Source organism: Pan troglodytes, chromosome 3, assembly GCF_028858775.2.
Source record: "Pan troglodytes isolate AG18354 chromosome 3, NHGRI_mPanTro3-v2.0_pri, whole genome shotgun sequence".
In the NCBI taxonomy this organism is placed as follows: domain Eukaryota; kingdom Metazoa; phylum Chordata; class Mammalia; order Primates; family Hominidae; genus Pan; species Pan troglodytes.
In genome coordinates, this window is record NC_072401.2 from 155,365,177 (window position 1) to 155,391,883 (window position 26,707).

At 37.8% G+C, this 26,707-nt stretch overlaps 1 protein-coding gene across 50 annotated transcripts in view; it reads left to right on the forward strand.

The window, feature by feature from the left end:
- The window catches only part of TMEM131L (transmembrane 131 like), a 170,341-nt gene that overhangs the window by 116,540 nt on the left and 27,094 nt on the right, over window positions 1-26,707 (forward strand). For 26 of the 50 annotated variants that reach the window (XR_010156364.1, XR_010156362.1, XR_010156365.1 and 23 more), the window contains 16 exons: window positions 370-428; window positions 744-852; window positions 2,015-2,111; window positions 2,638-2,791; window positions 3,390-3,560; window positions 4,925-4,994; window positions 6,068-6,185; window positions 8,234-8,375; window positions 9,657-9,766; window positions 10,982-11,054; window positions 13,431-13,558; window positions 15,739-15,881; window positions 19,311-19,497; window positions 19,699-19,884; window positions 20,465-20,614; window positions 20,964-21,592. Coding sequence is in view for 46 of the 50 variants with exons in the window: in XM_016952415.4 (XP_016807904.3) it covers window positions 370-428; window positions 744-852; window positions 2,015-2,111; window positions 2,638-2,791; window positions 3,390-3,560; window positions 4,925-4,994; window positions 6,068-6,185; window positions 8,234-8,375; window positions 9,657-9,766; window positions 10,982-11,054; window positions 13,431-13,558; window positions 15,739-15,881; window positions 19,311-19,497; window positions 19,699-19,884; window positions 20,465-20,614; window positions 20,964-21,592 (2,526 nt within the window). In the remaining 4 variants the exon portion in view is untranslated. The remainder of the gene's footprint in view (window positions 1-369; window positions 429-743; window positions 853-2,014; window positions 2,112-2,637; window positions 2,792-3,389; window positions 3,561-4,924; window positions 4,995-6,067; window positions 6,186-8,233; window positions 8,376-9,656; window positions 9,767-10,981; window positions 11,055-13,430; window positions 13,559-15,738; window positions 15,882-19,310; window positions 19,498-19,698; window positions 19,885-20,464; window positions 20,615-20,963; window positions 21,593-26,707) is intronic. The other 24 variants (XR_010156363.1, XM_063809115.1, XM_054683441.2 and 21 more) reach the window with 3 other exon arrangements.

Genomic DNA, 26,707 nt, shown 5'->3' on the forward strand with positions numbered 1-26,707 from the left:
AGGAAATGAGGAGCTTTCTAATCAACAGGAGAACATAGCTTTATTTGAAGTCGTCCAGTTGGTTAGTTTCATTCAGAAGAGCATTGTGTGACCCTAAACTCAGAATTTTGCTCCTGGTAGTTCCTCATCATTTAGAGGGATTAGGTTGGTAGGCATTTTTATGAGGATCTTTTTTCTTGTGATTAAAAAAGAAAAAAAAAAAGAAAACACCTCCTAGTTTTGATTTCAGTTTTGAGAAACAAGTTAACATTTTTTATAGAAATGTGTAATGTGGTATTTTAATGATTATATGAAGGTGTGAGAATGAGATGGCTCTGTTTTAATCTCTGATTAAATACTCTGCTTTAATACTCTGATTCTTTTGGACAGATGATTCAGCAGTAAATATGTATATATTACATTCAGGAAACAGCCTTATATGGATACAGGTAATTGTAAATGCTTACCTAAAGTAACTTTTAAAATTGCAAGTGTGCATTTAATTGTAGAATATGAGGGTTTTTCAGGAACAGAGACAGAAGCACTATCTTTATTCTTTTTTGCTTTAATTTAAGCCCATTTGCCCTTGCTTGAACCTCTGTTTGTATGAAGATTGTCAGCATCCCCTCCATATGGTTATGGCACAGATGCTGAGCAGTTGCTATGTATAGCTGGTCTGTGCTATTTATTCTAACAGTTCATTCAAACTGGATAAATACTCTCCCAGCTGAGAGTAGTCACGTGGGACTTTTCTTTTATTTCAGGATATACGCCATTTCTCACAGAGAGATGCTCTGTCTCTGCAGTTTGAACCAGTACTACTACCTACTTCTACAACAAACTTTACAAAAATTGCTTCTTTTACCTGCAAAGGTACAGATTTTTAAACAGATTGTCATTTGACTTTTGTTATCTGGTTGTCATGATGGCAACTCTTTCTACAACTACAGATTAGGCATGGTTTCAAAAAAGTGAAGGGAATGCGTTTGATTTCAAGAAGTCCCTGCCTTAGTAGTTCTAAGATAGTATGATGTAGAAACTATTGTTGATGCCACTTTTATTCTGCCTCATATGTAGAATTTTGAGTTTAAAGCTTAATATTCTGTGTTGATAACGATTAGGAAGGAAAGCACTGTTAGGTTTTTGACAGGAGTCTATGCAGGCTGTTTTTGAGGGAAAATTGGCAAATCTCTATGAAAATTTAAAATGCACATATTTACTCTTCGATCCTTAATTCTAGTTTTGAGAGTTTATCCTCCAGATATGTATGTATTCAAAACTGTACCTATAAGAAATGTGTGTTTGTTAGGACAGAACAGCTGATCATCTGTGTTCAGATGTGAGAGAGTGTTCAGAAACATGCATGGACAGCGATGCGAGCAGTGTGTGGACATTTAATTTTTTTTTAGAGGATATCTGTGTACTTATACATGCACAGAACAGCTGGAAGGATGTTGGAGAAACTGCTAACAGCTGCCTCCTCTAAGATAATTGGGAGTCAGGGTGAAGAAAGGTAGATTTTATTTTCACATTTTTTGTTAGTGTTTGAATTTTTAAAAACCATATATATAACTTTTAAAAAGTTGGTTATTAGCATCAGAGAGTTAAGAATTGAACACAAGCGACTCAATATTATAACCTAATCAAGGAGAGCTTAAAAGTATTATTTTGATCAATCAGCACTGCTTTCAAATGCAGCCCACTTTTTGCTGGTCAGCTCCCTTTTGCTCTTTAGGTTTTATTCCTTTCTTGCTCGTGCCTCCACACATTCCCCCTTACTCTGCCAAGTGAGCTTCTTGTTTCACTTTTGTCATTTCTGGTAGAGAAGTTGGTTTTTAAAAGTATGGACTTCTGGATAATTGGCAACAAAGAAGACAGGAACATTTGAGAAAGTAGTTACCTTTTATGTCTGATTCACTATTTTAATGGAGACAGAAAAGTGAATAAAAATTTATAAATAAGACATATATCTTCGTTCAGGCTTAATGAAAGAAAAGGTACTTAAGCTTCACATTTATTTCTTTATACCACAAAGCAGCTACATCATGTGACAGTGGAATTATAGAAGATGTGAAGAAAACAACACACACTCCAACACTAAAAGCATGCCTCTTCTCTTCTGTGGCTCAGGGGTAGGTTACTTCCACTTTCCCTGAAATCTTATATGGTTGTTGTTGTTGTTTTCCCCTCTAGAAATGGTTTAAAAATATAGTGATATAATTTGTATGATTCTCTCTCTCTCTGGCCTTGCCTCCCCTTGCCTTAGCATTGCTAACAGGCAGTGAAAGGGGTATTAGCTGAGTGGGGAAAAGGAAGTGAAATAATTCAGTTTATGAAATAGGTTCAGCATCAGGCATCCAGATGTGTGAAAAGAGTACATATTCACATGGTGTTTCTGAGTTGACTTCAGGTTCTGGTTTGGTCCTGGCGGCCTCTGTGAGCTGTGCTGGCCGCAGCCTGGTTGCTTCCCCTCGGGCTTCCAGTTGCTCCCTATGTGAGCCAGAAGGTTGAAGGAGGCGATTGCCGAGGTTGTCTCTGGCGCTAGCTTTCATTTAGTAACGTTTTATGATGCTCCTGTTTTTGCAATTAGAGGCTCATAAGAGGGCTGACTGTTGTCCCACACTCAGGCCTGATAGCATGCATGTCGTCTGTTCACAGGTATTTTAGAATGGACTCTTCTGCAACCCAGTTTCACATAGAGACTCATGAGAACACATCAGGACTTTGGTCAATATGGTACCGCAACCATTTTGACCGTAGTGTTGTATTAAATGATGTGTTTCTTTCCAAGGAGACCAAGCACATGTTAAAGGTACCTATAGTGTTTTTTCCCCCAAGTTTTAGCTTATTTTAAGCTTTGTTTAAGGTCAGATGCTGTGAAATTATTTCTATAAAATAATAAAAAATATTCCAAATGCTATGAAGTTATTATTTATATAAAATTTTATTATTTTTAAAACATGTATTTTTCTTTTAACATTTTCAGAATTACTTTTAGGAGACTTCTCCTTCTCTCTTTTTAAAAAACTGTTTTTAAAAGAGCTCAAAGGGACCAGGATATAGCCTTTCAAAATTATTTGCTCTTACCATTATTCAAAAATATTATGTATATGTATTGTTCTAAAAAGATTAATAAAAATGAGCCTGGTTCGTGATAAAATAGTAGGTTTTTTGCAAAATATCACTTACTGAAATTTCAAGATTACTTTTGTGAAATTTAAAACAGTGTCATCTTAAGCATTATTTGTAACCTATCATTTCTATAAAAATATTGCAACTTTTGATCTGGAAATAACTGAGTAAAATCATACTTTCTGAAGTATAGAAGAATGTTAGCATCATACTTAATAATGATTTTAATCATAATTAGTGTTAGGAAAAGTAATTTCTCTTGCTTCTTTTCTTTTTAGATTCTGAATTTCACTGGCCCTTTATTTCTACCTCCAGGCTGTTGGAATATATTTTCTTTGAAACTTGCTGTTAAAGACATTGCCATAAATCTATTCACCAATGTATTTTTGACTACAAACATAGGTGCCATTTTTGCAATACCTCTACAGATTTATTCAGCACCAACCAAGGTATTTTCTACAATACTATATGTGTGTTACAGTTTTCTTAATTACTGTTGCTTTTTATTAACCTTTAGTGCTTGAGTTTTATTAACTGGGTTAAGCTCACGTTCTTTAAGGCTAAGAAACTGAAGGATATTACCAGGCCAATCTTGGATGATAAATTGTTCAGACATAAAAATCTTTATTTGGAAAGAGTTTTCTTTTTTATAAAGTAATTTGAAGTTCTTGAATGAAATAAGGAATGACCAATAGATTAATAGATGTCATTTTCATTTATTTCCAAAATTTGTAGAGCAACCAATATGTGTTTGCTATAGAAAACACAGGTTGGCTTTTAGTACATACTTGCAATGACTTAATAAATTAAATTGTTAAATGCTTTATTTGGATCTCTTCTAAGTGACTCTTAGTTGCTCGTAATCCTTGAATTTGCTTAGTGGGCCAAGTATAAAGCCTGAAAAGATTCACAATTAAGAAAATGCTTTCTAAAATGTGGCTAAATTATATTTCATTTAGACCGTCTTAAATATGTCTCTTTCTTTAATATTTATTTCTTTTCATTTGGTTATTATTTTTGCTTCTTTTTGCTCCAAGCTATTTTGTATAACTCTGGGTTCTGGTTTTTCTATGCAACATTCATGCAACCATCTTTATTTTTTTTCTCACTTATAGTGTGGATCTTTCATAGTTAGAAATGCCTCATGCTTAACTAGCTGTAAGCGTACAGATAGGAATTCTAAAATTAAACAATGTAAGGTTAATTCCATTTATCCATATTTTGAGCAGGGGTGGTTTCTTAGAAATTTTTTTTCTATTCAAGAGATGCATATCAGCAGAGTGTGGGAGGAGCAGGCAGGTTTCAGGTGTACCTGTAGGAAATGGGAAATTAAATGTCCTGAATAGCTAGGAGTTGTTATAGATTGGCATACTGTTTCCCAGAGGATTAGAGTTCAATTAAAAAAAACAAAACTTCTGACCACTGAGAATGTCCTGAGACTAATCTAATCTTTTCTTTTTTTAATTTTTAATTTTTTTTACAGTTAGGGTCTCACTCTGTTGCCCAGGCTTCAGTGCAGCCATGTGATCATAATCTTTATTTAATTCAGATGGCAGTTTGGTGTCTTGTGGGCCCAAGGGTCATTATTGTCATTGATTATTGTGCCTGCAGAATCCACTCAGTGACCCTCCTAGGGAGAGACAGTTCAGATTTCTCTGAAAATTCCTTAACAATTAGAAAGTAATTTTTTGGCTCGTGGTTAAAGGGAAGTTCACTGAGGTGCAGGCCAATGTCTGCTTTGAATTTTAGTGCATTAGAATTTTTATGTTTAGTGCTGTGTTTTAAGTTATTCATATATTACTTTTCAATCTAGGAAGGGAGTCTGGGTTTTGAAGTGATAGCACATTGTGGCATGCATTATTTCATGGGAAAATCAAAAGCAGGTAAGTATTTTGCCCTTAGGCTTTCTGTAGAACTCTAGTTTGGGGGATGGGAAGTAGTGAGGAAAACTAGCATTTGTCAATGGAATAATTAGTTCTGTAAAGGCATCATATTCTGTAGAGAGGATGATCATTAACAGAATGACTTAAAATTGTTAAGAACCCTCCAGAAACACCTGGGGTACTGTAAATAATGCCCCTTTATTATCTAGTAGCTTGTACTTCCGCAAGGGTTTTTTTTTTTTTTTTCCAAATAACATTGTTCGATCATCACAGCACCCATAGGAAAAATTGGAAGATTCTGATTCTTTTATGAAAGAACTGACTAGAAGTTAGTAAAAATAACTTGGAATTGTATTTGAGGACTTAAGTTATAGGAGTGTAAACATCTTGCAGATGGTGCTAGTTGTGATTTGAGACTGAAGGGCCTTAGTGTTGATGTACAAGCTGTTTCTTGTTTTGAGGTTTTTTTTTTTGTCTTTTGATTTATAGAGATATTTAGGGAGAGTTTTAAAGTATAGTTTTTTTTTTTTTTTTTTTAAAAGATTCCCACGTCTCCTTCTTGATACCCTCCTTAGCAAGACAGAACAAATCTGTTGGTAGAATGAGGTGAACAATAGACCAGTTATAAACATGCATCTTCTCTAGGATCGGCTCCTGGTCTGTGCCCCCTTTCAAGAACTACTGTTTTCCCTCAGCACTCTAGATAGTGACCTGGAAGACTCGTTGATGATTAGCATGTGTGTGGAAGGAGTTTCGCATTTTAGATTTAAAGCTGTTAAAAATGTTCCAAGTATAATTTTGTTTCAGGCTGTATTCATGAGCCATGTGTCTTTTACGTTATTACCTTTACATAATTCGATTTAGTTTTGTTTTATGACATGTTTGTTTAATTTGATATCATTTGCCATTGAGTTAGAGGGACTTTTAATAAATAAGCAGCAGAGACAGAGGTGGCATTTATTAACTCTACAGTCCTCTCAGTTTAAGAAGTTTAATATTAAGCCCTTGGCATTATTTACTAATTGAATTATGTTTTCTATAAATCTAAATATGGAATCTGATCTAACTTTTAGGAAATCCTAATTGGAATGGGAGCCTTTCTCTGGATCAATCTACCTGGAATGTGGATTCTGAACTTGCAAATAAATTGTATGAAAGATGGAAGAAATATAAAAATGGTGACGTCTGCAAGTACGTCTCCACTGTCTTCTTTTTTGTTCGGTGGTGGGGAGACACTGTTACAGTAGTCCCTCCTTACCTGTGGGGACACATTCTAAGACCCCCCCCTCACCCCACCGTAGATGCCTGAAACTGTAGCAAACCCTATATACTATTCATGAATTTATTTTTCCTTCATCACAATTTCACAAATAGAAGATTCATTCTTACTGTAAATCTTAGCAGTCTCAGCATACAATTTTTTTATATTAAGTCGACAACTTTCACCTTTTTGGGTAAAAGGAAGCACTTTATGGCTTCTCTTTGGCATATCTGAATTGTCAGCATCACTCTTCTTGCACTTTAAAGCCATTATTAAGTCAAATAAGGGCTACTTGAACAAAAGCACTGTGACGCCAGGACAGTTGACCTGATGACTGAGATGGCTACTAAGTGACTAGCAGGCAGGTAGGGGATCCATGTGGATATGCTGGGCAGAGGGATGATTTGCATGTCCCAGACAAGATGGAGTGGGGCGGCTTGAACTTTCATCATGCTACTCAGTACTGTGTGTAATATAAAAGTTATGAATTATTTCTGGAATTTTTCACTTAATATTTTCAGACCCCAGTTGACCACAGGTAACTGAAACTTTGGAAAGCAAAACTGTGCATAAGGGCCAACGACTGCACACAGTATTTTATTGACATTACAGTCCATAGTTTCTAGTGATCGATACTTCTCTCCAGCTTTTAATTTTGACAAATTTCAAACCTCAGAAGTTGAGGGTAGTGCAGTGAATTCTCAAATATTCCTCATCTAGATTTTGTTCACCAGATGTTCACATTTTATCACTTTTGCTTTATTTCTCTATGTGTACACACACACATAGAAACACATACACGCACAGACTTTTGGCCGAGTCATCAGAAGTGAGCTGTAGATGTCATACTTCAACTCTCAGTACTTTATTAGGAAATTCTTTATTTCCTAAAGAGAATATTTTCTTATATATAACTATACTACCATTGCATACCCAACAAACTTGACATTCATGTAATTATATTGTTTAATATACAGTCTGTGTTAAAATTTTCCCTAGTTGATCCAGTAGTGTTCATTATAGCTGCTTTTATCTTTTCTTTTAACCCAGAATCCATTTAAAGGCCATGCATTGCATTTGGTTGTCTTGTTTTCTTAGTTTTCTTTAGACTAGTGTTCCTACCTTTCATCATCTTTCATCATGTTGATACTTTTTAAAAGTTCAGGCCAGTTGTTTTATAAAACATTCCACACTCTGGATTTTTCTGATTGTTTCCTCAAGTTCATGTTCTGGTTAAATGTTTCTGGCAAGAATATGAGTTATCTGGTTGAAATTGTGTCTGTATTATTTCATCTCATCAGGAAGTACGTAAATGTCAGTTTGTTCCATTATTGGCATTGCTGAGTTGAGTCGCTTGGTTTAGGTGATGAGTGACAGAACTCTCCATTGTACATACCTTTTTCCTTGTGTAATTAATAAATCTGTGCTGTGATAATTTGATAAATTACCGTATAAACGCCCTGTTCCCTAAGGATGTTTTATCCCATGGTTTTAGTATCTATTGATAATCCTTGCCAGAATCAATTGTTAGACTAATGGCTGCAAAATGATGTTTCTGATTATTTTGTTCATTCTACATTTATTAGCAGATTTTTTTTTTCTAAAGGAGTGTTTCTCTTGCTTTTAAGCATCACTCTGATTCTTTAGTTGCAGTGTTGTACTCTCTTGCCATCACTATTATTTTTGATGATAAATTGTTCCAAATTTGGCTGGTAGGAGCCCTTCGGCTGGCTTGTGTGGCCCTTTGACATGTTCCTGTTGTTGTTTGAGTGCTTCCTTGCTTTCTAGTAAAACAGGGCCTTCTAGGATCAATCTTGTACTTTCCCATCCCCAGACCTAGAATAAACCATTTCCCCAAGAGCCCTTTTCCTTTAAGTGGGAATAGTATTTAGTGATTTCCCTAAATAACAAAATTATTACATATTAAATTTTTAAATATCAAAATATTTTTCATAATAGTTTCTTTATCAATAAACAGGAGGAATGTTTTGGGAACAACTCGATTTGCTCACTTGAAGAAATCCAAGGAGTCTGAGTCCTTTGTTTTGTTTTTGCCTCGTTTGATCGCAGAGCCTGGCCTCGTGTTAAACTTCAGCGCAACTGCCCTTAGGAGCAGGATGGTGAGGACAGTGTGTCTTTTCATTTCTTTGTCAGTGACTCCCCAGTGCTTGGGTTTTCAAAGTACCAGATTGTGTCCACCTTTAGCTACCGTTTCAAAGCCAAAATTAAGGCGATGTCAAAAGAACTAGATGAGCAGTAAAACTCTAAACAGACTGAAAATGCAGGAAACAAATAGACTTTGAATTGAGTGTACCCTCCATAAATGTGTCAGTTAAGAAAGTACTCAACTGCAAACAGCAGAGAAAATCTTGACTGGCTTAACTAGGAGTCATTTTATAACAAGAAGCTCAAAGGGGAGAAGTCCAGAGCGAGTCAGGTTGTGCTCTCTGTGATGCCATCAGGGACTGAGGCTCCTCTCCCTGTCTACTGTCCATCCTTAGCGTGTTGACTTCGGTGCTTGCCTGTGCCTCTCTCGTCCAGCTCTGGTGGCGGGAAGACTGGGCAAAGGGAAGGACGTGCCTCCAGCAGACTTCCATTTATGTCTCATAAGTCTCATGGCTAAGAACTCTATACCACATGTGACATGAATTATAATGTATGACTTATCAGGTGCTCATAGATTTTCTTAGGGATGACATCCTTAGGCTGTTTTTTAACTTTTTATTTTTAAATGATTTCAACTTAGAGAAAAGTTTCAAGAGTAGTATATCAGGAGCTCCCAAAAAGAAAATCAGGAGCTTGCAAAAAGAAAAGAATCTTTTTGCAAAGATTCATCAATTTTTAATGTTTGCCACACTTGCTTGAACATTCTCTTTCTGCATACATGTATCTTTGTGAGCCATCTGAGTGTCAGACGTTACGCCCTCTTACCTCTAACTTTCAGTGTGAATTATTTAAGAACGAGGGCTTTTTTCTGAACCATAGTGTAATGATCAAAATTAGAAAATGCAACAATCATGATGCTGTTATTTAATCTGCAGTAAATATATACAGTATATATGTATATATACTACATATATACAGTATATGTAGATCAAGTGTTTTCAGATATCCCACTGTCATACTTTCCAGCATTTTTTTTTTTTCTGGTTCAGAATCCAGTCCAGGATTTCTCATTTCATTGGCAGCTCTTTTTAGTCTCCTTTAATCTTCCCCAGCTGTTCTTTGCCTTTTATGACATAGACATTTTTGAAGCGTACTGGCCATTTATTTCCTATGATGTTTCTTGATTGGAGTTACGTGATGTTTCCTCATGATTAGGTTATGCTTTTTGGCCAGAATATCTCAGGAGGGATGCTGTGTCCCTCTCGGGGTTTTAACTTTTCTTTCCTCACACCTAGGTCAAGTACTTTGTGGTGCAGAACCCGTCCTCTTGGCCAGTCTCCTTGCAGCTCCTGCCTCTCTGCTTGTACCCTAAACCCGAAGCCCTAGTGCACCTGCTCCACAGATGGTATGAAGACTTTTTTTCTGAGAGGCAGTTTGGGAAGTACTTGGGAAGACTTAGAATTACTTAATGTCCTACACTTTTTCAACCAGGACCTGTGTGTGGATGTGGACACAGTATTAACCCATTAGCTCATGGACCTTGGGCATCCTGCCACTTGGTGCATGTGATTTGATGGAACTACCTGGCTCTGTGTGTTATGTGGCATCTTCAGTGTTACTATGCGAAGTCCACTAACCAACAGATCCTTTTCTTTAGCTAGGGAACCTTTATCATGTTTTTTCACATATACTCCTAACATTTAGACTCACAATCATGGTGATTTCTGGGCAGCATAAATAAGTTTAGTGTTTTAGTCCAATTGGCCCTCCATATCTGCAGGGGAGTTGGTTGCAGGACCCCCTCGGATACTAAAATCTCAAGGATGTTCAAGTCCTTTAAAACCATTGATGGAAAAATTGGCCCTCCTTATTTGAGGGTTCTCCACCTGCGGTTGGTTGAACCTGCAGGTTTGGAACCTGCAGATGCAGAGGGCTGAATGTGTATTCTTGTCTAGCATTAAACAGGAAGAGATGATAATTAGTTCATGTCTGTTATATCTTATTTTCACACAATCACAGTTTTACTTAGAATGTTTCCAGCTTCTCGTTTAGTAAGATCCACCCTTATCCCAGGGTTTCTCAGCTTTCGCAGTATTGGTATTTTGGAGCAGATGGTTCTACCATTCTGTTTGGTGGGGGTGGGAGGGGCCATCTTGTGTGTTGAAGGATGTTTAGCAGCATTCCTGGCTTCTCCCACTAGATGCCAGTAGGACCTCCCCCAGCTGTGACAACCAAAAATGTCTCCAGACGTTGCCCAGTGTTTCCCGTGGGATAAAATTGCCTTTGGTTGAGAGTCACTTTTTTTTTCCAAAAAAGTTGCTTTATATTTAGAGCTTCTGTCACCATATGCTTCCTTATATCCTGTGATGCCAAAGTCATTCATTTAGCAATATTTATTGATCACTGACAATATGGCAGATATGGGTGTGGGAATGTGGGGTGGAGTTGGGTCGGAATGTGGGGTGGAATGTCGGGTGGACAGGATGGGATGAATTTTGTGTGTATGTGTGTGCAAATGTACTCACCTATGTATAAATGTATATATGTGCACACACTTATTAAATCTTTCTTTACTGGCAGATGTGAGTGCTGTTTTAAACATTTGCTTTTTTCCTTATAGGTTTGGCACTGATATGCAGATGATTAATTTCACAACTGGTGAATTCCAGCTCACCGAAGCTTGCCCTTACCTGGTAGGATGTTATCCTAAAACAGAAAAAAGAATGCCGACAAACTAGACACATGAGCATACGGGCCTCATTGATTTATGTTTAAAATGTCTTTTATGTACTATATATGGCTCTTTTATTTTGATTCTCTGGGCATTAACAATACATAGCAGATTTTTCCAGTTAACTAGTGCAGTAGGAGCTGGGTTTATGTTAGCTCTAAATCATTTTAATTTGATGATTTAGAATCATGTGAGTAAAGAAATAACAGTTGAACAGAGCTTTGTAGAAAACCATGAAACTTGAGACCCCAGAATTTATAATTCTCTTAAGATTCCTTGGCCCTCAAATTCTTTTTTAGGGCAAGATAAGGAAAAACAAATACATTAAAAAAAAATCTTCTCTTACTAAACTGTGTTCCTGTTTTTAGCAAGTCACCCAATTTCTGTGATGTTTATCTTATCTATAAAAAAGGACTACTCTAAAATTCTTAAGCCTGTGGGCAATCATGAGGTCTTGCCCAAATACTTAGGAGTAGGAGTAAACATGTCATGTGGTGAAGATGCTATTTGCCTGGGGACTTGGCAGCCTTACTTCTCAGTTTCCACTCAGTCATTCCGTGGCTATTTATATACAGCTGAGTGTTGGCCTTACAGGTATTCTGTGTTTGAGATCAATTCAAAAGTGGAGCATCTGTTGACAAAACTACATACATACACATGTAAACGCACATATGCGGATAACGCTAGTTTTACTACACTATATTTAAGCGCCTTGGGTATTTTCTTCTTTATCTTTATCCCTCCAAAAATACACTGTTGGCTCTAGATTACTTTCAGTAACAGAAGGAGGAAGACCACAGATAACCCATTACCACAGACTCTCCTTTCTTTTCTTAAGTGTTGAGGCAGCACTGGGCGAGTTGGGGGGAGTGGTGAAGCCGTGCACCCAGGTGTGGTCTTATTCTTGTTAGTGAGTCTGCCCCTCTCTCTCCTTCTCATTTTCTCCACCAGGAGGTCTTCAAGGCTATTCAGGATAATTAGTCCAAAATACTAAATGATATCTTGCCTCACTGGTATTGAATCATGTATAGCTTGAAATTCCAAAAATAATGCCCATTTATTTTAAATCTAAATATTCTATTTAGATGTGAACAAATGATGCAACTCATTTGGAAAAAGTTTTTATCTATGACTATTTTTCCCAAGAAATATTATATATTTTGGGATAAGAGAAATTATTACTATTGTTAATTTATTACATTGACGAAAAGAATAGTTAATATCAGTGCCTTGAAAACACTGAGTTAAAATTTAACTCAAAATTGTTATTAGAATTCTTCATCATGTAAAGAAAGGCTTCCTGCATTTTGATTTTGCTGATTTGCTTTTAGAAATATAGTTCCTTGGGTTAAGAACATTGGAATTTTTTATATACCCTAAAAATGTCAGTGCCTGGCATATAAGAACCATTTAATAGAGGTGCTGTTTTTACTATAAGTTTAACACCAAAAGTCAGCAGCTTTTAAATTCAGTATTCATATTACCTGCATAAAGCAGGGTTTCTTCCTTCATGGAGTTTATAATTCTAATAAAAATGAATCAAATAATCAAATACTATTACTATTCTTTTTTTCAGATGGCATGGGTAACACTAGCAATAACTGAAAGATAAAAGTTAAAAACAGAAATAATATTCTTCAGGATTATATATTAGCTCTAAGAAATGATACATTGCATTGTTTTTAGTGAGATGGAGCTAGAAAAAGCAGTGGAAAGAGGGAAAGTCCACTTACCAAAAAGATAAAAAGAATTAAACCTTGGATACTAAACTTAGAGCACAAGTTTTATGCCAAAAAAAAAAAAAAAAAACCACGACATCTTGGAGAAAATAGAGGAAGATGTGAATAAATAAAGATCTTTCTTCTGACTGGAGATACTAAATATAATAAAGATGATTTCTATATAAACTTAAATTCAGTATAAAGAATTTATATAAAGAGATCTTTGGGTTGTCCAGTGGTGGGTGAGTGGTCTTGTCAGATTGCTCTAGCATTCAAGCAGAGGCTGTTGGGTCTGTTTTCTGATTGATGTTGTACATTCAAAGCATCTTTGTGTAGAAAGCTTCTAGCCCCAACTTCCATTCAAACCAGGAAGCAAATCCCCTCTCCAGCATCTGTGTGAGGTTGTCTTGTAGTCTCTGCCTATATTTCTTAGCTATGGCTCAGAAGCTGTTTATTGGAGTGAACTCTCAGGATAAGCAAGTTCTAACAGGTTGATTAGGATGATCAAATCTGGACACTAAAAGAGAAGCAATCGTGTTTAAACTCTAGGATGCACTTAATGACAATGGAAGCTTGCTTTCTAGGAGTATGACATGGTTTTATTTGTTAATTTGCAGGGTACGCATTCTGAGGAATCCAGGTTTGGCATCCTCCACTTACATCTGCAGCCTTTGGAAATGAAAAGGGTTGGCGTAGTTTTCACACCCGCTGACTATGGAAAAGTTACCTCACTCATACTAATCCGGTAGGTGTGTTCCTGTTGTAGAGTCTGTTTCTTTCTCGATGACTCATCTGTGTAAATCTCTTTAGCTGATAGTTGACGTTCACTTCTCAGTCAGACCTTCAGGATGAAGGCTGTGTTGCAGGGTAGGAAGAAGTGGAAGCTGAGAAAGAGGTCACTGGAGGCTTGACATGTAATCCCCAGGGCCTCAGTCTCCTCTCTTCTCCAATAGGGAGTGTGCGTGCATGTCTCCAGGAGAGGTAGTGCTTTCCACACAGCTTCTCGTCTGTGCTGTCTCAAAAGGCAGAACACACTCATGCAGATCTACTCCTCTGTCCTTAGCATAGAAAGATCGTTAAAGGACTGCTGTAGATATTTTCAGTCTTTAGTATTTGAACAAACTTATATCACTTTCATCTCTTTTTTGCTCCTGAAATTCTCAGTAGCCCAAAGGATAATAGAAAAGGTGTTTCATTGAGCCCATTGGCTCTTTTTATTCCTTTTCTTCCTTTGAAATGAGTTACTGCTGACTGATTTAAGCATGCTTAATGTGTTTTATTTTTAAATTGTTTTCATCTTTAGGTAGTCTTGAGAGTCTTTTAAAAATTTACAGTAAATACAGATATATCTTGAAGCTCTCCTCATCAGTGAGAAGTCCAACACAAATTTAATTTTTAATAAATGACATTTGAGTTATTTTTTCAAAACTTGTACTATCAGATCACCTGGCAAAAAATTTATTATTCAGAATTTTCTTTAATATATAAGTTTGTTCTTTTGCAAATGAATGATACTAAAAAAAGTTAAAGTTCTTAAGAGTTTATTCATTAAGCATTTTAACTAAAAATACTTGATGACCTGTTGACTTAGTGTTTCTTTTTTTGTTTATTAATTTTTTTTTGATTTAGTGTTTCATTTAAACCGACTCTTCTTTGAAGAGCTAAGGTCCTAGGAAGTGCAGATACAAACTTTTTTCATCCCAGGTTGAACTATCTCAGGCTTGAAAAGAAAGTCTAAATTTTTTGTAGAAATTAATTTACTTTCGGTGGTTTCTGTCCTGTAAATAACATCAGTCATCTATTGCCCCATCACTTAAAGGTTTTTAAATGGTTAATAAAGGCTTTTTAATCCTTTAAAGATGTAAAGCTATTTCAGTGTATTCTATATAATTACAAAAGTAAAATGAATTATCTTGCTGCTTCTATAGTATTTACATTATGAGGAGTGGCTTTCACTCCAATATGCATCATTTAAAAATCACTTCCAGGCCAGGTGTAGTGGCTTATGCCTGTAATCTCAGCACTTTGGGAGGCTGAGGTGGACAGATCACCTGAGCCCAGGAGTTCAAGACCAGCCTGGGCAATGTGGTGAAACCTCGTCCCTACAAAAATACAAAGTATTAGCTGGGCATGGTGATGCTTGCCTGTTGTCCCAGCTACTTGGGAGGCTGAGGTAGGAGGATTGCGTGAGCCTGGGAGGTTGAGGCTGCAGTGAGCCGTGATCATGCCACTGCACCCCAGCCTGGGTAGCAGAGCAACATCCTATCTCCTAAATAAATAAATAAAAATTAAAAAAAAAATAATTTCCACCTTTTTGTCCTGGAATTTCAACTAATGAAAAGACACGTGCTAGTCTGAATTACTATTTGATAAAAACCTGACTAGATACATGTTATTTATGGGGTAATATTTTAAATCTTCACTTCAAAAGAAACAGTAGAATTTTATGTCTAGTATCATCCCTAAGGCAGAATTTCTTACGATTACTATGAAAACACCTTAATTCACCCTGTAAATAAGTTTTATCATTTTGTCTAAATTTGTTAGTGTTTGTCTGTGTCCCCCAGTTTATTTATTCGTTTTTTTTTTTCTTGAATGTCTGATCACTACCCTGGTTTCTAGTTATTAGAAAAATATATGAGGCTACATGTGTGGGCTGTGGTTGGAAGGGGGTCATCATTGTTTACATGTTCTTGCTGCAGTCAGCTCACTTTGGTACTTGGCAGTGGCAGCTTTTCTTGCCTGTGGCTGCACCCTTATTCTGTGAGATGGAAGAAGATACCACACTATTTAAATTGATTTTCTTTTTTAAAACTTCAAAAAAGTTTAAAAATATTCTTGATAACTGGGAATATTTAAATTCAAGTACATTGTACCTTGTGACTCCATGTAATGCCTTTTTATATCTATTTCCTTTCACTACAGGAATAACTTGACTGTTATTGACATGATTGGCGTGGAAGGATTTGGAGCAAGAGAGTTATTAAAAGTGGGTGGAAGACTTCCTGGTGCAGGAGGCTCACTCCGATTTAAGGTGCCCGAGTCCACGCTGATGGACTGCCGTAGACGTGAGTTCATATGTGTGGCACTCTGACAGGGGAGGTTGGCATTAAAGCTGAGAGTGAAAGGATTCTATAAATTCTAAATTTTAAATTCTAAAATTTTAAATTTTTAAATTCTAAAAATTTATAGTAAATTCATTGTATTGATGCAAATAATTAAATCAGGCAAACATTTGAGCATATATAGGCTGGTACCCCTGGATTAGAGTGGTATCTTTAGATATTTAACTCAACTTAGATAATAGACATAAGTTAGATAGTGGTGCAGGCCTTTATTAGTCTGTTCTCATATTGCTGTAAAGAAATTCCTGAAACTGGGTAATTTATGAACAAAAGAGTTTTAATTGGCTCATGGCTCTGCAGGTTGTGTAGGAAGCATGATGCTGGCATCCGCTCAGCTTCTGAGGAAGCCTCAGGAAACTTACAATTATGACAGATGATGAAGGGAAAGCAGGCACATCTTACATAGCTAAAGCAGGAGCACGAGAGAGGAGAAGGTGTCACACACTTTTAAACAACCAGATCTCACGACAACTCACTATCACAGTGACAGCATTGCGGGAGTTGGGGGAGGGTGCTAAACCATGAGAGACCACCCCCATGATCCATTGACCTCCCATCAGGTCCCACCTCCAACATTGGGGATTAGAATTGAACATGAGATTTTGGTGAGGACGCAGATCCAAACCATATCAGCACCTGTAGTCCCAGCTACTCAAGAGGCCAGGGTGGGAGAATCACTTGAGCTTAGGAGTTTTAGGCCAACCTGAGCAACACGGCAAGACCCCCTCTCTAAAACAAACAAAAAAGATACAGAGGGAAAAAAGATTGTGTAATTGCTAAATTATCAGAGTACTGTTAAATATTTAAAATAAATACATGAAGCAGTTAATTTGGCTGTCAGTTACCTAACCACAGAAAATCACTGAAATGATGACTGGAGAAAACATCAAAAGTGTGCTAACCAATAGCACTTTTTGTGATGATGAAAATATTCTCTATCTGTGTCCTCCAAGACAGCCACTAGCCACATGTGGTTAAGAAGTCTTTTAAAATGGCCGGGCATGGTGGCTTATGCCTGTAATCCCAGCACTATGGGAGGTTGAGGCAGGTGGATCACCTGAGGTCAGGAGTTCGAGACCAGCCTGGCCAGCATGGTGAAACCCCTTCTCTACTAAAAATACAAAAATTAGTCAGGCATGGTGTCGCTTGGGAGGCTGAGAGAGGAGAATCTCTTGAACCCAGGAGGCGGAGGTTGCAGTGAGCCAAGATCGTGCCGGTGTACTCCAGCCTGGACGACAAGAGTGAAGACTTCATCTCAAAAAAGGAAAAAGAAAAAAAAAATCTTTAAAAATAACTAGTTGCTGGGTGTGGTGGCTCACGCCTATAATCCCAGCACTTTGGGAGTCCAAGGTGGAAAGATTTCTTGAGCTCAGAAATTTGAGACCAGCCTGGGCAACAAAGCAAGACCTCATCTCTGCTAAGAATAAGAGAAAATTAGCTAGGCATGGTGGTAGATGCCTGTAGTCCCAGTTAGTCAGGAGGCAGAGGTGGGAGGATTGATTGAGCCCAGGAGAGCTGGTCTGCAGTGAGCTACGATCATGCCACTGCACTCCAGCGTGGGTGACAGAGTGAGACCCTGTCTCAGAAAAAAAAAAAAAAAAAACATCAAAAATAAAAATAACTGGTGTGACTGATGAAATTAATTTGAAATTTAGTTTAAATAGCTGCATGTGTCTAATGGCTACTGTATCAGACAGTGCAGATTTAGAAATACATTAACATATTGCACTAGAAAATTTTAGAATTATGCATGTATTTAAACGAAATGCCTTTAAACTAGTTATGTTAGTTTCAGCAACTTCCTCAGGAACTGAAACAGAAATAAACAATGTAAAATGCTTTTAGTGAATTCTTATTTTCCTATTACTATTTTTAATTTTATAAAAACACTGAAAGCATTTTAGTGTAACTATGTTTTCTACAGAGAAACCTGGCTGGTGAAACCATTGGATAATTTGTAGGACTATTTTAATGGCTGAGTAGATTTTTGTTTGTTTTAGAAAACTATACTAAATGGGCACTGAGTTTGAAAAGATTTATTAGAGGCCAGGCATGGTGGCTCATACCTATAATCCCAGCACTTTGGGAGCATGAGGCAGACGGATCACTTGTGACCAGAAGTTTGAGGCCAGCCTGGCCAATGTGGTGAAGCCCTGTCTCTACTAAAAATACAAAATTAGCTGGGTGTGGTGGCACATGCCTGTAATCCCAGCTACTTGGGAGGCTGAGGCAAGAGAATTGCTTGAAACTGGAAGGTAGAGTTTGCAGTGAGCTGAGATTATATCACTGCACTCCAGCCTGGGTGACAGAACAAGACTGTCTCAAAAAAAAAAAAAAAAAAAAGATTTGTTAGTAATTCTACATTCCAAATTCTTCTTTACAATATTTATTATTCCATTTTTTCATTCAGTTATTTAGAGTTGACTTTGAATGATAGAATTAAGAAGTAATATAAAAACTATAGAACCAGACCTGTCGCCATAGCTCATGCCTGTAATCCCAGCACTTTAGGTTTCTGAGGTTGGAGGATTGCTTGAGCCCAGGAGTTCAAGGCCAGCCTGGGCAACATAGTGAGACCCCATCTCTACAAAAAATTAATTACCTGGCTGTGGTGGAGTGTGCCTGTAGTCCTAGCTACTTGGGAGGCTAAGGTCAGAGGATTGTTGGAGTCCAGGAGTTCAAGGCTGCAGTGAGCTATGATCTCACCACTATACTCCAGCCTGGGCAACAGAGTGAGACCCTGTGTCTAAAACAAACAAACAAACACCTGTAGAACCAGATAAAATATTAGTCCTTATGTGGGATAGATTGTGTGTTATAAATTCACAAGGATATTTTAAAATTGTCATAATCTTTCTTTTTTCAAACTCAGTATAAAATGTGTTCTTGTAATAGTATAGCACATGTTTGAACTGTGTTTCTAGCAGCTGTGATGGATTTATACAGAAGCACTTATACATCCTCTTAACTGGTGCCTGGTTCAATGTGAGTGAGAATTACAGGGCATGGGGCATATGGTGGCTTATAGTAAATCAAACTATTTGACTTTTGAGAAGAACCAACTTTTAACCTTAACCTTTAACAAGTAAAGGGACCAAAGAAGAGATTTTAGTTACTTTTTGTATCTTGGTAGAGCATTTCATGTAAGAAAAGTCTTGCCTACTTAAGTATCTCTGTTATATCCTAGAACAGAATCTATAATTGTTCTAGAAATTAGGTAGAAATCATACTTTGAGCTTATGTTGGATTTTTTTCGCATTTTAGTAATGTAGATCATGGTTTGGTTTATTCAATAAATATCGATCCAATAAATTATTTTAAATAAATTTTATAGTTCACATATACTAAATATCTTTTTTTGGTTCCCATTAGAACTGAAAGACAGTAAGCAAATTTTATCTATTACAAAGAACTTTAAAGTTGAGAATATTGGACCTCTTCCTATAACTGTTTCGTCTCTGAAAATTAATGGGTATAACTGCCAAGGTTATGGATTCGAGGTGCTGGATTGTCATCAGTTTTCCCTGGACCCAAACACATCCCGCGATATCAGCATTGTGTAAGCATTGGGCTTTAACTTGATTTCAGTTTTGTGGTGCATTTAACAATGTGAGGAGGAAAACTTTTTCTATTGTTAAGACATCTTATGTTGTTTTAATGTAAATATTTCTTTTGTAGGAGTAAGATGTGTTGTCATTATTTTGCCTTGTGGCTAAAATTAAAACAATTAAAAGTTCATAAAGATGACTCTTATTTTCAGGTTCACTCCAGACTTTACCTCCTCCTGGGTAATTCGGGACCTAAGTCTTGTAACCGCAGCGGACCTAGAATTTCGCTTCACTCTCAATGTGACTCTCCCTCATCACCTGTTGCCCTTGTGTGCAGACGTGGTTCCAGGACCCAGCTGGGAGGAGTCATTTTGGAGGCTCACGGTCTTCTTTGTCAGGTAAACCACTACTGTCTCCCTTGTTCTCTCACTGAGTAGAGAAGTCATCCAGGCAAGTTGTGTGAAAACGTGAACTGCCCGACTGTAGTCAAAGTATATGAATTGAGTGGAATTGTTACTGCTTCAAGAACTGTGACATACATGAAGTATTCACTGGTACACTTTAAGGTTATAGTAAACTAATCGTAAGAGAGTCATAGGACCTAGAAGTATCATAGACAGTTGTGCTCCATATATAGTATGTTCATAGGCAGTCATGGTGGATGATATGAATGTTAATTACTTGTGTTAGCTCATGCAGTGATGATTTGAGATTGGGAGGCTGGAATGACCCTTTTTGAGTGATTTCATAAAAATGGAATTGTAATGTCAAATTTATAAATATGCACAATTTTGGAAACTTGTGTGTGTGTTTAATCTTTAAGGAACATCAGAAATTATGTGATAAATCTTAGGGAATTTTAATACTGCATCTTCAGATGTTTTTCTTAAATCATTCCCCACTCTTCTGTAATGAAACTAGTCTTTTGAATGCCAGTCAGAACCATGCAATACTGAACCTTGTTGCTTTCTTCCTCAGTTTGTCCCTGTTGGGTGTGATTTTAATAGCCTTCCAACAAGCACAGTACATTCTCATGGAATTCATGAAAACAAGACAGAGGCAAAATGCTAGCTCCTCTTCACAGCAAAACAATGGTCCTATGGATGTAATCAGCCCCCATTCTTGCAAGTAAGAATTCTTATAGTGTGGTTGGGAGCGGGGGTGGTTTCTCACTTTTGATATTACTCATTTCTGATTTAATTTTAAGTAAACATAAATTTTGATTCCACATTTGCTTTCATAAAATTTTAAGTCATTATGTGAACAGCTGCCCCATTATTATTATGAGATAGTCTCCATGCAAGGACTTAGTTGATGGGTATTCTCATTGGCAGAAAACTCTTGGAGCTTTGGAAGAAGGGAAGGTAAAACTTACAGTCAGTACTGATTGCTACCCTTTTCTCATGGATATGGAAGCGGACAAGTAGAGTTTGATTTGATTTGCCTCTATGCTAAATGTTTTTCTTCTTAAATTCAGAAGCAATTGCAAGAACTTTCTCGATACATATGGCCCCTCTGATAAAGGCAGGGGGAAGAACTGCCTTCCAGTGAACACTCCCCAAAGCAGGATCCAGAATGCTGCAAAGAGGAGCCCAGCCACCTATGGTCATTCTCAGAAGAAGCACAAATGCTCAGTGTATTACAGTAAACACAAAACCAGCACAGCTGCGGCCAGCAGCACCAGCACGACTACTGAGGAAAAACAGACTTCACCCCTGGGCAGCTCACTGCCTGCTGCTAAAGAGGACATTTGCACTGATGCCATGGGTGAGAACTGGATCAGCCTCAAATATGCAAGTGGCATAAATGTCAACCTGCAGAAGAATTTAACCCTTCCCAAAAACTTACTGAATAAAGAAGAAAACACACTGAAAAACACAATTGTTTTCAATAATCCTTCTTCAGAATGTAATATGATGGAGGGAATACAGACATGTATGTTTCCTAAGGAAACTGACATTAAAACTTCAGAGAACACAGCCGAGTTCAAGGAACGGGAGCTGTGTCCACTGAAGACCTCCAAGAAACTACCTGAAAACCATTTACCAAGAAACTCACCTCAGTACCACCAGCCAGACTTGCCAGAAATTTCCAGGAAAAATAATGGTAATCTTTTCATCCCCTTTGATAATTCTCTCCTGTTTGTACCCAGTCTGTTTTTAATGGAATTGTTCTCACCTGTGACCGTTAGTTTTAATTGTGGATGCTGAGTTTTAGCAAAGGTTTAAATGTTGATAAAAGACCAAATGAAAAGTTCAAGACAAGACATCAAGCTTTTAAAATGTTGTGACTAAGAGGTTTAAATTTTAGTACATAAGTTTAGAAGACTATGAATATCATATTTTCTTGTTGGGATGACATGGACACCTTTTTCTAATTTTATTTATTTATTTATTTGAGATGGAGTCTTGCTGTGTCGTCCAGGCTAGAGTGCAGTGGTGTGATCTTGGCTCACTGTAACCTCCGCCTCCTGGGTTCAAGTGATTCTCTTGCCTCAGTCTCTCGAGTAGCTGGGATTACAGGTGTGTGCCACCACACCTGGCTAATTTTTGTAATTTTAGTAGAGACGAAGTTTCACCATGTTGGCCAGGCTGGGCTCAGACTCTGACCTCAAGTGATCCACCCCTTCGGCCTCCAGAAGTGCTGGGATTATAGGCGTGAGCCACCGAACCTGGCCTAAATTATTTTTTTTAACTCAGATTTTCAGACTATCTGTAAAAATTAATCAGCCCATGAAATGTTTCTGACTGAACAAAACTTCAGCTATTTTATTTAACAGCTGCCACCATCTCAGGTTTCCTGGCCCTGGTTCTTCTCTAATTGTATTCCTTGGTTAAAAGAAGACAGATGTTCTCATGTACCAAAAACAGTTAAGGAAAATACAAGCCGAAGTAGACTAGGAGGATGACCTCCATTGGGAATTGTCATTATCCTTTAATAGATCCCTTTGGCCTCTAGCATAAGGGCCTGTGCTTATTTATTTTCTTTTTTTGTCCACCCTGACCATTTTAATATACGTATTTCTGTACCTGTTATAGTCAGATTTGTTTTAGTTTGTTTGAAATAAGTCTGGCTCTATCACCCAGGTTGGACTGCAGTGGCGCAATCTTGGCTCACTGCAACCTCCACCTCCCGGGCTCAAGCCATTTTCCCATCCCAGCCTCCTGAGTAGCTGGGACTACGGGCACATGCCATCATGCCCAATTAATTTTTGTACTGTTTTGTAGAGATGGGGTTTCACCATGTTAGCCAGGCTGAGCTCGAGCAATCTGCCTGCCTTGGCCTCCTAAAATGCTGGGATTACAAGTGTGAGCCACTGCTCCCAGCCTATGGTCAGATTTTTGACAATTTTTAATCTGGAAAACTCAGTCACCTTTTGTCTTATTTGAAGCATCTAAATATAACTTCATCTTTTTCACTTCTTGATATTGGAGAAGAGGTACAGAAATATTATGGATTGACTACTTCTGATGAGCTTTTTATGCATTTGGTGAAAATCCTCAACTGAATTTTAAATGTTCTGTATAAGGACATTTCTAATTTAAAAGAAAGTTGGAGTCCTCTGAGGGGAATGTGGTCTAGGCAGCTGCACACATGCATTCTTGGTGCGTTTAGTCCAACCTGTTTGTACCGTTTCCCCTGGCAGTGGTGCACACGCCTGAAGTGGACTTATGTCTGCAGGGTGGACACTGTGCCCTGTCTCCTCCACCTGGCGTGTGAGTATGCCCCCTGGTAATGCAGTTCACCCAGATCTTCAAATCAAACCATGGCATACCTTGTCTGTGGATGTATTATGATGGGGTGATTGGGTGTCTTATTCTGTTTCTCTCCCAGACACTCTCTGGGGTCTAGAATACAAAACATTTGTGAAAAGGTGAATTATGGAGTGAGCCCTGTTGGACATTTCCCCTGTTACGTGAGTCTTTTAGGCTTGAGCACAGTCTTTGACATAGGATGACTTTGCACACACTTGAAATTAGAGTTGAGGGAATCCTCCCTCCAGAAGTGCTTCTTCCGTGATCCCTTGTGCCCACAAGAGATATGTGCCTGCAAGATGCAATGCCCGTGGCAGTGTGGTAGATGGATGGGAGGGACCTTCTATATCTTAATACTTTAAAGCAGTTGAAATATAAAGGCATGGATGAGAAATGTAGTGTCAGAGTAGGTCAGAGGATTTGAATTCTTCTTCAGGATCCTCCTGTCCAGTACTTGACATTCAATGCCAATAGCTGAGCCAAGATGAGCAGGTAATAACACTTTAATAAGTGTGAGTAAATTTAATATGGGAGTCTGGAAACATAGAGTTTGCCTGTATCATTGTAGATGGTAAACCTGCCCATAATTTTTCCTTCCTGTACAGATTACTAGTATGCTTATAATGTTTTAAATGGCAACAAATCTTTCACTGCCAGAATTTAAAAATACTGTTTGGCTGGATCAGCAGCATGTTAAGTGGTACCAGAGTGATTGTTGATCAGATCAAGTAAGAGCTGAGGAAAGAACTTTTGCTTTCCACCATGTTCAGACCAGCAAATTCAGAGGTGCTAATTCACAGTCCTCTACGTGTCTACAGAAGTTATATGTTAGCAGGAGATTCCTCCCAGGGAGGTTTGTACACGGACATGCATTTTGTTCTGACTGTTTTATGTTCACAGCACTGTCCTGGGAAAATATCCGAGATGTTAAAAAGTGAATAAATTGCCTGCTATCCATGTACAATTTAAAATTGTTCAAGAATTTTAAATATTAAAAATAAGAAAGGACCGAAAAATCTAGGGAAAGATAATTATAGTCTGAAGGGAGGGTTTGGAGTTTTTTTAGTAATATTAAGGGTTTGGGGCTCTGTTGAATTTCAGAGGAAAGCATTGCAATAACTTGGCAAATGATAAACGCGTATAATTGACAGGTAAGTCACAAGTGCAAAGAATGCTTGAGAATGAGAAAACCATATATATAAGAACCTTTAAGTTTTTACTTCCAGCTTTGAGCGTTAGTTCTTTGCTAGTTTTGAAAAGTATTTTACTTTGTGAAATGTGTGCTGTTTCCATTGTAAGATCTTTTCTAGAATCTGAAGAAAACAGCTTGGTCTTTGAGCTGGACTCAACCTGCCTGATAGCTGAGAATCCTAAGTGCCAGTCACGTTGTCTCCTGTGTGACTGGCAGTTAGGATTCCAGCAGAATGGGAACTCACTCAGTGTGTTTGCCACATTTTAGCCATTTCTCCCAAAGTATACAAATGGTCTGTAGAAACCATTCTAGTCATAAGATTGCCTTTAAAGGGAAAAAGGGAAAGGTGGGGACAGTCCCGCCTCTTAAGAATACCTTAAGTGATTTTCCTAACCTATCAGAACTCCTGGAGGCACCTGAATAATCTGCCTTCTCCTATTCTGAGGCTTCCCCCCACCCCCAGGTGTGGCTTATTGTGTGAGAAGAAAATGTTCTAGGGTATGTATGAATGGCTTTGACTACATACTTGCCATCGAGAAACAGAATATTTTGTAAGTAATAGAAAATGTGTCATATTTGGGAGGCCGTGATGGGCAGATCACTTGAGCCCAGGAGTTCCAGGCCACCCTGGGCAACCTGGTGAAACTCCATCTCTACCAAAAGAAGTATATGTATATATATAGTAGCCAAATGTAGCCAGGCATGGTGGTACATGATCATGGACCTGTGGTCCCAGCTACTTGGGAGGCTGAGGTGGGAGAATCACTTGAACCCAGGAGGTCAAGGCTGCAGTGAGCCGTGATTGTGCCACCGCACTCCAGCCTGGGCAATGAGTGAGACCCTGTCTCAAAAATAAAAGCAAAAACAAAAAATGAAAAAAAAAATGTGTCTATCCCTTTTCTACTCCATTTCCCCTGCCTGCTTCGGAGAGGCCTGTAGTAAATAATTAATTAAAATTCTCAATAGAAATAAAGTCTGCTGACATTCTTTAGGGCTCTGTTTTTCTACACTTGTTTTTTGGCATCAACTTGTCAAACAACTGTCAAACAGTTAAACTTGTCAAACATTCGTTACACGTTCCAGAACCTCTTGGTCATCTGACAAGAGTGGGGCTTTATGTGTAATGTAAATGATCTTGTGAATATAGCTCTTTTTAAATGTTTGTAACCATTTTCACTGTCTGATCAAAATGTAGATTAGAATTATGGCTAAAGACAAGCTATGGTTGGCCGCAGCACTACCAAGGAGAAATAGTGAGCAAATTATTTCACGGATTTCTACCTGTAATAATGTAAAGGTATAATTAAATTTGATAATAGCTCAAGCCTTGAGCTTAACAGTACCTGAAAGTTTTCACTGAATTAGATTCCTCACCTTTCTGAAATTATTGGTATTTGCAGAAATTCCAAAAATGTTCCTATTTACTTACAGATACTATTAACTTGAAATGAAGATTTAATGGTTTATTCAAAACAGACCACGTGATTGTGATTAGATTTGAGACAGTTCAACTTTAAGCAGGTTACTGAGGAGATCACTTGTTTCTTGTTCTTCCATTTGTTTCTGTTTTTTAACCACTTTTAAAAGGAATTACTGACCTATAAAGCTGTACATACTTAATGTATGCGTCTTGATGAGTTTGGGAATAAGTGTACATCGTGAAACCATTACCACCGTGAAGGGCATTAACATATGCACCTCCCAACGTCTTCTCCTGCCCCCTTTATTATTATTAGTGTTCTTTCCATTTGTTTTTGATTTTTAACTGTGGTACAAACACTCTTACTCAGTGAGATCATGGGGAAGTTGCACACTTAATAGGATGACTTGGTGTATTAGGCTGTTTTTCACTGCCATAAAGAAATACCAGAGACTGGATAATTTATAAAGAGGTTTAATTGGCTCACAGTTCTGTGGGCTGTACAGGCTTCTGCTTCTGGGGAGACCTTAGGAAACACAGTTATGGTGGAGGGGTAAAGGGGAAGCAAGCACGTCTTGCGTGGTGGGAGCAGGAGGAAGAGAGAGTGAAGGGGGAAGTGCTACACACTTTTAAACAACTAAATCTCGTGAGAACTCTCTCACTATCATGAGAACAGCCAGGGAGAAGTCTGCCCCCATGATCCAGTCACTTCCCACCAGGCCCCTCCTCCAACATTGAGGATTACAATTTGACATGAGATTTGGGTGGGGACACAGAACCAAACTATATTGCATGGATTGACCCCATTTGTAAATGACGTATGTGTTTGGTATCCCATATTCTTGAATGCTTTC